At 41.4% G+C, this 11,715-nt stretch overlaps 1 protein-coding gene across 1 annotated transcript; it reads left to right on the top strand.

Annotated features, from left to right (window-relative positions):
* Positions 1-500: 500 nt before the first annotated feature.
* Positions 501-952, top strand: LOC308512527 (adenosine 5'-monophosphoramidase HINT1-like; the record flags this gene model as incomplete). Its single annotated transcript, XM_081082229.1, has 1 exon — positions 501-952. One exon carries the CDS (start codon positions 501-503, stop codon positions 879-881), a length of 381 nt encoding a protein of 126 aa, XP_080938355.1. The 3' UTR covers positions 882-952.
* Between the last annotated feature and the right edge of the window lie 10,763 nt (positions 953-11,715).

The raw sequence follows: 11,715 nt of genomic DNA, 5'->3' as shown, positions 1-11,715 counted from the left end.
CCAGCTGGGCAAGGACTCTGACATTTTCAGATCATCCACTTTGAACTGGATAAAAATTATTAGAGCTCTATAGACTATCTGGATTTATAGAAGAACTATTGACAGGAAAAATCAGAAGAAACAAAAAGAAATTCATTATGGGACCGAATGAACTGAAAATATAGTTTTTGTGACTTGTTAAAAGTATTGCTGAGTCTTAAAATTTTTGTTTTTCAGATATAAGAAGGCATTTTTAAAGCAATGTGGTAAATTATATATTTTTCTCCCTACCTATCCCTCCAGAATTTGGCAATTCTTAATGAGTGAGTCATAGTAACATGTTTCCTTGCATGAATTCACTAAGACTAGTTTCCATTGTGGTTTATTGATCAGGACTTTGGGATATCATATCCAACATGCCTGGACTTTGGATGTCACTAGAAAGCCTCAAGGAATGAAGCCAATAAGAACACCTTGGGCCCACACTGTGCCCCCAGTATCCTTATGGAAGCAAGGCCACGATGTCAGATGAGATCGCCAAGGCTCAGGCCGCTCGGCCTGGTGGCGACACGATCTTCGGGAAGACCATTCACAAGGAAATCCCCGCCGAAATCATTTTTGAGGACAACCAGTGTCTTGCTTTCCATGACATTTCCCCTCAAGCACCAACACATTTTCTGGTGATACCTAAGAAGCATATATCCCAGATTTCTGTAGCAGAAGATGATGATGAAAATCTTCTTGGACATTTAATGATTGTTGGCAAGAAATGTGCTGCTGATCTGGGCCTAAAGAAGGGTTATTGCATGGTAGTGAATGAAGGCACAGATGGGGGACAGTCTGTCTATCATATTCATCTGCATGTTCTTGGAGGTCGGCAGATGAATTGGCCTCCTGGTTAAGTATGTTTTAGGGATAATTTTCCCTGCTGTTGGCAATAATCAGTTTTGCAAGTTCTAATATGCTAAACAGTACATTTTATTTTTGCCTGTGTATGGAGTGATCGTGGAAATAATTTCTAAAACCCACACATAATAAAAGACATCATTGCATGTTCTGAATTCTGTTTTTGATTTATTACTTTAAAAATATATATGCTGGGATGTATGAAGGGATCATAATTTGGTAGTTTTTTTTTATTTTTTCTCCCCAAGGAGGATCCACATATGTACATTGTTATAGTGGTGTGACTGCTCTTTGAAGACAAATTAAAAAATTATAAATTTAGCTTTAGCTTTGAAATATACTTTTAATCCAGGAGAAAATTTACTAATATAGTTCTTTTATAATCTAAGAATAAAGGAATATGTGACATGATTGACCCAGAAAGTGACAGTTTTGGGTTTAGAAACAATGTTTTTTGACCAGGCCATATGTTTCCCCTGGATTGTTGGGATAATTTGGAAAAGATGAAAGTAGATTTGTCACAGAATTTTGATGACCTTTGTGAAACCATACATTGGTATTTCCTTATCTAAATTCTGGCTGAATATTTATTATAAAGACTTGAAAACCTATTAGAATTGACTTCACATTGAAACTTTATAGTTTTGAATGTGTATGTGCATGAATCTGGCTATGTGGAATGAAGGGGGAAATCTCAGAGTCTGAGTTCTCCTTATGTACACTGACAACCAAACAAATATTTTTTTAATCCTCATCAGAAGACATTTTTTTCCATTGATTTTTTTTTTAAATTAAGAGAGACTGGAAGGGAGGAAGGAGAGGGGGTGGAAGAGAGAAAGAGAAAGAAACATTGACTGATTGCCTTCCAGTGGGGCTAGGGATCAAACTTGCAACCCTTTGGTCTGTAGGCCAACACTCTAACCACTGAGCAAAATGCCAGGACCAACTTTTGTTTTTAGTCTTGCCATGTACCCTAGCCTTTCTGAAGGTCACTTTAGTAGGGTTTGACACATTTAATTGAAAATTGCTTTTCTTCTTAATTTTTAATTTTGTTGTGATGTTAGAATCATTTTGGAGGGTAGGAATTAGGGAAATGGATCATTTATTGTCTTAAAAATAATTTTTTCCTAATTGTCATTTTTTACTTTCTTTATGGTGTTTAAAATATTTGTACAGATAATGTATTGATTTTTATTTCATATTTTAGAAAGCCTTTTTCCCATCCCAGGAGGATTTTTAAAAATTGTTATTTTTCTCCCTAATACTTTTATGGCTGTATGTACTTTTATGACTTTTCTTAAGTGGGGGAAGGTCTGAGGAAGAGTTTTAGAGGGTTTGTGCCACTGTAAAGAATGTAATGAGAAGCATTTTGTACTGTATGTAAGAGGCTTCAGTCAGCTTTCTTTAGGTATATTTTTCACTAATTTAATCAGACCAGTGCTAACAAATCAGGTAGACAACTGCTAAAAAAAACCAACAATAAACAAACAAAAAAAACACCTTGGAGAAAGCATAATACTTTGCTTGGTCACGTGCTTCATGGCAGTCTTTCCAAGGAACAAAGGTTGTTTTCCTGAGAGATGGCAAGAACCTCAAGACATCACTGGGACCTCAAAACTTGAGGAATTTACCCAAGTCTACAGGTATTTCAGGCAACCCTAATGGCAGCTAGGCAGCTCAGCTTCTTCTTTTGTTTTTTTTTTGTTTTTTTAAAAAAAGCCTGTATGATCAACTGTTATTCTTATTGTGTTCATGCAGTCAGACCAAATTGTAACTAGACTTAGTACAGTAAACAAATTGGTCTTAATTTGGATCTTTAATAAAAATGAGGGTGATTTTAGGTGTGTGTGTTGGGGAGGGAATTATATTTTGGTAGGGAATTACTAGAACTGAATTATTTTTTTCCTTCCTCCAGAACATTTGTAATAATTCTTGCTGTTCTAACTTTTGCCCAATAATACTAAATGTTATAACACAGTGTCTCATCAGGTTACAAGTCCTACTCAAACTTAGAGAATACCACCTCCAAACACGATTGCGACTTCCTTCTGTGTCGATGCCTCATTATCCCTCTGACAGAGAATAAGGATCTCTTTGCCCTGAAAGAAAATTCTGTCCCTCCTCAGGATGAAGTATTTTCAGATGAGACCCTATGCCCCTTTTCCATGAAAGAATTCAGAGCCAAGATCCTTGAGCAGATGTGGTAGGCAGTTAGGCAGACATGAGCAGGGCAAGGACAATGGGCCAACTGGAAGATCTCTGAAACTGGCAATGAAGAAACCTGTGTAGAACAGACCTTTGTCTATTTGGAGTTGGGACACCTATTTCTAATATATAGAATTATTCTATTCTTCTAGGGAAGAAAGTCATAGATGGGGTCTTTTACCTTGGAACTATTATGTCACCAAAGGAAGAACTCACAAGGCCAGAGTGGTGAGAGATTACAAATTTATTCGATCATCCGCACACCAGGTGGCTGAACCTGGATGGCTCCAGCACCCTGTGACAGGAGTCAGCAGCTTTTAAAGGACTTTTGCCAGGCTCTTTTCTGGGTGGAGACTTTTTTATGCACACCCGGAGGGTAGATAATGGAATGTGGTCACTACAAGTAAAATGGGGTCTCCACAAAGGGAATGTCCTTAGTGAAATAGCCTGAAAAGCCAGTTCCTGGGAGAGGGATATCAATTCAATTGCTTGATCAAACCTAACATTCCAACCTTTTTGTTTTGTGGAATAGGGATGAAGGTCATATCTTCTGTAATTACTTCCTGCTGAGGTGGGATGTGGAGTCACAGGGGAATGGACTTTGATAGTAGTGGGCTGGAGAAGGGATGCAGCAGCATGATTTCCCCAAGAGATTGGTTGGTGAAGTCTCGAAAGAGGTCCTATTGAGTGACTTGAGAGGTAAAAGCTGGTCTTGAGACTACCACAGCACCACTTGTCTGGTTTTGCTGCCTTTCTGGGCCTGGAGCTGAAAGACAACTGAAGCCTAGAAATTGCCTTTGGGGGGAAACCATTAGGGGTCCCAGTTGCCTGACTAGTGATATTAAAAGGGAGAATAGGTTACCCCACGGGTGAGGTTCTTATTTTCCCAGTTTTGCCCCTTGCTGGGCATCCACAGGTTTCTTGTAGATCCTGAGACAGGGTTTCGAAATATGGCAGTCCCAAACTCTTCTATGATGCCCAGGGTTATTAGGAGAGGGGTTGTCTGGACTCCTCTTTTGTGTCAGATATGATGGGTTATGGGGATAGATAAAACTGATTATTGGGGGCTACATCTACATTGGATGAGAGATAAGATTACAGGTTCCTGTCCAGCTTATGGGGAGACAGATGTATGTGTTTTCCCCACAGAGGAAGAAAAATCCCTGATCATGGAGACAAGCTGAAAGGTAAAAAGAGAAGGGGTGGAGTATAGGATATGAGATTTCCTTTCCGGGTTCCATGCTCCAAGCTTAGAGGGTAGTCACCATGGTTCTACCAAAAAGGGGTGACAGATGGGTGGTTGAGATTTTATTACAGTGAAAATGAGAGGGAATGCTAGATGGGCTGATATCCAAGAGAAAAAAGAAAGGGAAGGAAAGGAGCAGTTGAAGCCAGGGATCTGGATGGTTGGATAAGAAGCAAAATAAAATGGCTGTGATCAATTAGTTGTAAGACACCACTGTACTCGGAACAGCCAAATTTAGTACTTTAAATTTCCTGAGGTTATAATTTCCTGATCATTAGCTTAACTTATTTTTACTGAACTTTAACCTTTACTGTTTTTACTTGTAAACCTTAACTTACTTTCACTTTCTTTCAAACAGAGCAACCAACTTGATTGCCTTCAAGAAAAACAGGTAGGAGAGATGCAGTACTCAATACTGCAATGCATACATCTCAAGTAAAAGTAACTTTCTTTATACTTATGGTGTCTCATTAATGGTGAGATTTAATGCTTGAATAATAATTTTTAGTTTGTTCGGTAAATAGTAGTGGAAGAAATTTTTTAAATTTCTTCTTTTTAATCTTAAATTTACTTTTAAAGAGCATTCTTTTTGGCTAGTGTTCATTTGCATATATATGCAAATTTTACTTTGGACTTTACTAGAAGCAGTTGCTCATAAAATATTGGCTTCTCATATGAATGAGTTTATATGAGACCTTGATTATATTGTGAAAAGCTAAATTATCAAGCAATTAAAGTATGCTCCTTTATTGAAAAGCAAAGTAAGCAAACTTATACATTTGACCTATGAAATACAGAGCCCCCCCCCCCCCCCACACACACACACACACATACACACAGCCAATCTGAAAAGCAGGCTGGGTGGGATCTGACTAATTATATACTTTCCTGTCTTAAAATTCCGCTGCTGAATATTCTGGTTAAGCTTAAGAAGTATCCAGCAACTTTGTCCTGCCAGGCTTGGAGACTGAAACTTCACTTTCTTGCTCAAAGTAAAATGGCCCTTTTACAATTCTTGTAAATAGTTAACTTTAGAACTTCTTTCTGTTTTTCAACATTTCTTTTTTCCTTATCATCACATATGCAACCTTCACAAATTTCACACTTTCAAATTAGCCTTCAAACCATTTTTCTATGTCTTTCAAAAATGCATAACCATGCCTCACATCTTCCATTCAGTATTTCTATTCCAATATCTTTCTTTTTGTCATACTTTCAGCAAATTATACAGATCTTTTCTTTTTTCTTTAAAATGTATTAGAAGTCTTCACTCTTAGAAATCTTAATTTTTCAATGATAACCAAAAAGTAACCAACATGTCTTAGATTGACATTTATCAACACACTTTATGCACACTCTTACTTTCAAAAAATATATACATTCAACCAAGTACAAGAGAACTTCTGTAATAAAAACTAAGAGCAGGTGAATTAAAAGGTATCTAGCAATTAATGTTTCAGTATTTTGTTATTTTAAAATATTTTAGATGTTTATTATTTAACCCAGCAATGGCCTAAAGTCTTTAACTTAATAAAGACTTTAGAAAATTATGTATAGGTTTATGAGGTTGGAGAAAAGGCATGGAGAGGAGAGAGCAGGTCCCGCAGCCTGTTCTCAGGCTCTAGCTGGTTGGATTCAAAACTGCTGGATTTTTCCTTAGAGATAACATGCTATGGTTTGGGAGATAATGAGCTCAGCTTCTGATAATAGCCAGAATGTTAAGCATGTGCAGTAAAGAAAGTTGTTCTTTGGGAAGGGTGGAATAGGGGTGAGAAGGCACTGAGGTCAGAGCAGTTTTCAGAGTATTAAAGGGGGTGAGAATGTTGGCCTCAGAATCGAAAGACTCAGTGAGGAGGGTCTCTTCAGCATGTCGTCATAGAGGAGTTTTGCAAGAAGACTAAAATTGTGAACCAGAGGCGAGCGTGCCCAGTGAGCCTGAGAAAAGAGAAAATTTCTTGTTCAGAGAAGGGGACAGTCATGAAGGAGATAAGGCATTTACAGTCCAAGAAATGGCTCAGTTTTGTGGAGTGAAAGTGAAACTGAGATAGGTGACTTTGGTTTGGGACAACTGGGTTTTATGAGGGAATGCATGGTAGCCCTGACTGGGCACTGAGGTAGAATGAGAAAAGAGTGAATGGGGATATTTAGTAAGCTGCATTGTAGAGGTGAGGTGGCTAATGGCTGTGAGACTGATCTGTCAATCCCCATAATAAAGACTGAGGAGGGGACAAGGGTCCCAGTGAGTTTGGAGAGGGCAGAATAAGTCCCAGTGTCAATTAAAAAGATCAGCTTACCTGCCACCACAGTCATTACCCAAGGTTCTGTCCTGGTGATGTAAGTCTGTGGGGCCCTGTCAGGGCTGAGCAACTTCTTTGGTGGACAGTCCCAGAAGGTCTGGGAGCTCCAAACTGGATCCAGAGGGCAGCTTTGCTGGACTGGCTAAGGTTTGACCAGGAGGCAACAGACTAGTCTGATTTCCAGTGGCCTTCCCTTCCATACCTTGGGCAGAGCCAAGGCAGGGAGTCTCAGGTTTGAGCAGGACTTGGCTCAGTGTCCTTCCTTGTTGCATTTGAAGTATAGGCCCAGAGGAGATGTAGCCCCTTACTTACCCTTGATTGGAGGACCGGCACTTCATTTGGAGTTCATGAGAGTGGTGGCTAGGAACTGGAAGGCTTCTTTCTGGGCTTCAGCCTTGGACTGATCTCGCCTTTGTTTTTGGATTTGGGTCGTATCATATCTATTATTAGAGACCTTAAAGGCCAGGTTAAGGAGGTCTTTTTAAGGGGTTTGTGGACCTCCATTTTTTGAAGTTTGTGGCATGTGTTGGGGACTGATTGGAATATCAAATGGGTGTTCAGAAGAAGGGCTCCCTCTGGGGAGGTGGGGTCTAAGGTGATAAATTTCTGTAGAGAAGGACAGGGGGACATAGATGTGATGCCAGCTCAGGACACAGGACTAAGAATTCCTTAGTAAAGGTAGTCGAGTCAGTGGAAAAAGTTCTGAGATGCCTCTCAATCTGTGTGAGGTCATAGAGAATGGGACATGGACTCAGACTATGCCCTCACTTTAGGTATGCCTGAGGTAGTTCCTGCTACCTACCTCAGGGTTGGAATTGGTGTGGGAATAGAAGAGACTGTTGAGGAAGGGAGTCTTTGGGTGACCTGAGAATGAATTCTTGAGATTTGGGCTCTCAGGCACAGGGTAAGAAGGTGGCTGAGGGAGAAACTAAGATGGCGGCATAGATAAACACCGGGAAATAGTCGCCTCCCACAGCAATTGAAAATTATCCCAAAGGACGGAGCAAACATCGTCCAGAAAAACAGGAAGGCTGGCTGAGTGTAATTTCTACAACTAGAAGACAAGAAAAGCACGCTGAGAGCCAGAGGAGCTGCGGAGGCTGAGTGCAGAGGTACGGCGGCGGCGGCTCGCGCCCGTGGAAAGGGGGTGGCACCTGAGGACGCGGCTGTCTTTTTGAATCACAAGCTCCCGACTGCTCTGATCTCCGGTTCTGGGAAGTCTCTGGGGACCCAGGACACATACGGGGAGAGGCTGCTCTCTCAGGCGGCAGCGGGCAAACTTGAGGGCGGATTTCCCTCAGAGGTGCTTGCAGCCATTACCGGGACACTGAGACGCGCGACTCCGGGTGCGGAGAATCAGCCATTGCTTCTTTCTCCAGCCTTTTGACTCCCTGAGACCCCGCCCCACGCAGGCTGCGGCAGAGGCTTTTGCATGTGAATGCCCCGGCCCTTTGCAACCTGATAATTACCTAACTGCAGCCGGGCCAGCCAGACCCGGAACTTCCAAGAGAAGGCCCAAGGCCCCGCAGCGGCTTGCATTGCTTCATAGCTGAGCCTCTTCGTGGCCCGGCTGTGAGGCCTCAGGCAGGGGCTGAATTAGCACCTCCTTAGATCCAGGAGCCACTGTACCCAGTGGTCAGAGGGGGACCATTCTCCCACTTCAGACACAGCTGCTTCCCACAGCCAATTGGCCTGGAGGTCAATTCCTCCCAGTGATCCTACATCAACCAAGGCACCAAGAGTGCACCAAGAGTGTCCACCCCAGGTAACTGGGGAGGCTGAGCTACTGGGCCCTACAGGACACCTGGCGCGCAGGGACACTCTATCAACACAGGGAAGCAGCCAAAATGCGGAGACAGAGAAACAGGTCACAATTGTCAGAAACGGAGGAGGACAGATGACTGGATATAGAGTTCAAGGCCACGTTTATAAGGTTTTTCAAGAATTTTATGGAAACCGCCGATAAATTTAATGAATCCCTCAAGGAGTATAGTGAGACCATGGAGGACATGAAAAAGGACCAACTAGAAATTAAGCATACACTGACTGAAATAAAGAATATTTTACAGAGATCCAACAGCAGACAAGAGGATCCCAAGAATCAAGTCAAAGATTTGAAATACAAAGAAACAAAAAATACCCAACCGAAAAAGAAAAAAGAAAAGAGATTCAAAAAGTATGAAGATAGTGTAAGGAACCTCTGGGACAACTTCAAGCGTACCAACATCAGAATTATTGGGGTGCCAGAAGGAGAGAGAGGGCAAGATATTGAAAACCTTTTTGAAGAAATAATGACAGAAAACTTCCCCCACCTGGTGAAAGAAATGGACCTACAAGTCCAAGAAGCGCAGAGAACCCCAAACAAAAGGAATCCAAAGAGGACCACACCAAGACACATCATAATTAAAATGCCAAGAGCAAAAGATAAGGAGAGAATCTTAAAAGCAGCAAGAGAAAGACAGTCAGTTACCTACAAGGGAATACCCATCCGACTGTCAGCTGATTTCTCAACAGAAACCATGCAGGCCAGAAGAGAGTGGCAAGAAATATTCAAAGTGATGAATACCAAGAACCTACAACCAAGATTACTTTATCCAGCAAAGTTATCATTCAGAATTGAAGGTCAGATAAAGAGCTTCACAGATAAGGAAAAGCTAAAGGATTTCATCACCACCAAACCAGCATTATATGAAATGCTGAAAGGTATTCTTTAAGAAGAGGAAGAAGAAAAAGGAACTCTTACCATTTGCCACAGCATCGATGGAACTGGAGAGCGGATAAATACCACAAGATCTCACTTATTTGTGGAATATAATGAACAACATAAACTGATGAACAAGGACTGATCCAGAGACGGAGAGGCTTTGATTGGACTGTCGGGCCTTGGAGGGAAGGTAGGGGAGGGTGGGGGCAAGGGGAAAGGATCAACCAAAGGATTTATATGCAAGCATATAGGACTAACCAATGGACACGGACAACGGGGGGGTGAGGGGATGAGCGGGGGGGGGGGGGGGCGGGGTAGAGGGTACACATGTGTAAAAAAAAAAAAAAAAAAAGAAGGTGGCTGATGGTTAGAAGGGTCTGGGTTTTGGGGACCTATTGCAGGTGAGGGAAGGGATGTATAAAGGGGTGGAGGTCGATGGTCTACTGGGTAATCAGAAGTGTTAGGGGTATGATGTTTTGTATGAAGGAGAAAGATCTGATGGGTAGAGCAGGGCTGAGAGAGAGGATTGGGACTGAAGGGTGAAAAGGCCTGGACATAGGGAATCTCTGACAATTTTCTATCACAGTGACAGCAATTATTTATTTATTTATTTATTTATTTTTAAAATTTTATGTAATGTATATTTTAACATAATAGAACTTTTTAATATAGAAATTTAAAAAATAAACAAAAGGCAGAATAGCACAATGTGCCCATCACCCAGCTTTAGTAAGAACAATCAGCTCATGGGCAATCCAATTTATCTGTATCACTTCCCACTTCTGCCTCTTAGATTATATGGACATAAGGGCTCTAAAAAAAAGGAGCATGATACCATTATCACATGTAAAAAAATTAACAATAATTCCTTAATATAAAATATACAGTGTTTATATTTCTGAGTCATAACTTTTTTTATTATTTTCTTTTTTTAATCAGGATCTAAAAAGCTCCATACACTGCAATTTCTTTTTTTATATATATTCTTTTTTATTTATTTATTTATTTTTGAATGCTTAAAGTATTACAAAGAGTATTACATATGTCTCCTTTCCCCCCCTCCCCCCCCCCTCGCCCTTGACAATCCCCTGGCTTCCCCTTCCCCCCAGTGTCTTATGTCCATTGGTTATGCTTATATGCATGCATACAAGTCCTTTGGTTGATCTCTTACCACCCCCTCTTGTGCCCCCACCATCCCAGCCTTCCTGCTGTAGTTTGAGAGTCTGTTTGAGGCAGCTCTGCCTCTGTATCTATTTTGTTCATAAGTTTATAATAGTCTTTATTATCCATAAATGAGTGAGATCATGTGGTATTTTTCCTTCATTGACTGGCTTATTTCACTTAGCATAATGCTCTCCAGTTCCATCCATGGACAGCAATTATTTAAATTGCTCAATGTTAAAATTAAAAGTGCCATTTTCAGGCCATTTGAGACTTATTATTCAGTTTATATTGTGGCCAAACAGTGTTACTAAGTAAAGTGAAATGCTTGGGTGTGATCTCCCCTGGAGGGTGCAGAAGGAGTGTGGCGTGGCCCATGAGAGAGGAAGGGTGACAGACCACAAATCCAAAGGTGACTGTTTAGGGCAGGCATCCCTGCTGCTAAACAAATCACCATGAGAAATGAGTGGTGACCCTCTGGACTGGGCATACCCAATCCAAAAGGACCCAAAGCCAAACAACTGAGGAGCCTTGTTATGGAGATCCCTGTTCGTGGCATCAGATATGGGGGGAATGACATTCTCTCTTCTTGAGACCAGCACAGAGAGAACTCAGGGATTGATGAAATCGAATAGAATGCAATGAGATTTTAAGGAAAAATGAATAAATCAAGACTGAGACAGAATAGAAGAAAGCTGGGACCAGGTTTGGTGTCTGCTATCTGATAGATGAACAGGGCCCAGAGCCAGTGCAGCAAACTTTATTTATAGCCAAATACCAGGAAGTTTTACTAAGGGTAAATAGAAGGGGGAATATGTGCGTTCTTGTAGCTTCCTAGAAAATAGTCACCTCCGGGTGGGTCCCAATCGCATTCATTCCTGGTGCTAGACTAGATTTAGATAAAAACCCATTTCCCGGCACCTGGCTCTGAAGTCAACTGAGACATTCCCACCTCTTGGTTAGATATGCCCCCAAGATAAGGCTCTGCCTTCATCATGAGTTCAGTTGACATGAACTTAAAAGAAATCCAGTGCCTTCCCTGGCAGGGGGCCTCCACACCTTGTGGTCTAACCCTAGGACTTTTGAGAAGACAGTGAGAGATAGTGGGCAGAAGACCCAATGGGAACTGTGGAACATCACTCACCTAGAGAAGATTGGTGAGTGTGGGATGGAGGTTCAGCAATGGGGAAGGAGAGATTCCTGGTCCAGCATCCTCT

The sequence above is a fragment of the Myotis nattereri genome (genome assembly GCF_964212035.1).
Source record: "Myotis nattereri genome assembly, chromosome: Y".
In the NCBI taxonomy this organism is placed as follows: domain Eukaryota; kingdom Metazoa; phylum Chordata; class Mammalia; order Chiroptera; family Vespertilionidae; genus Myotis; species Myotis nattereri.
This window is presented reverse-complemented; position numbering and strand designations above follow the sequence as displayed.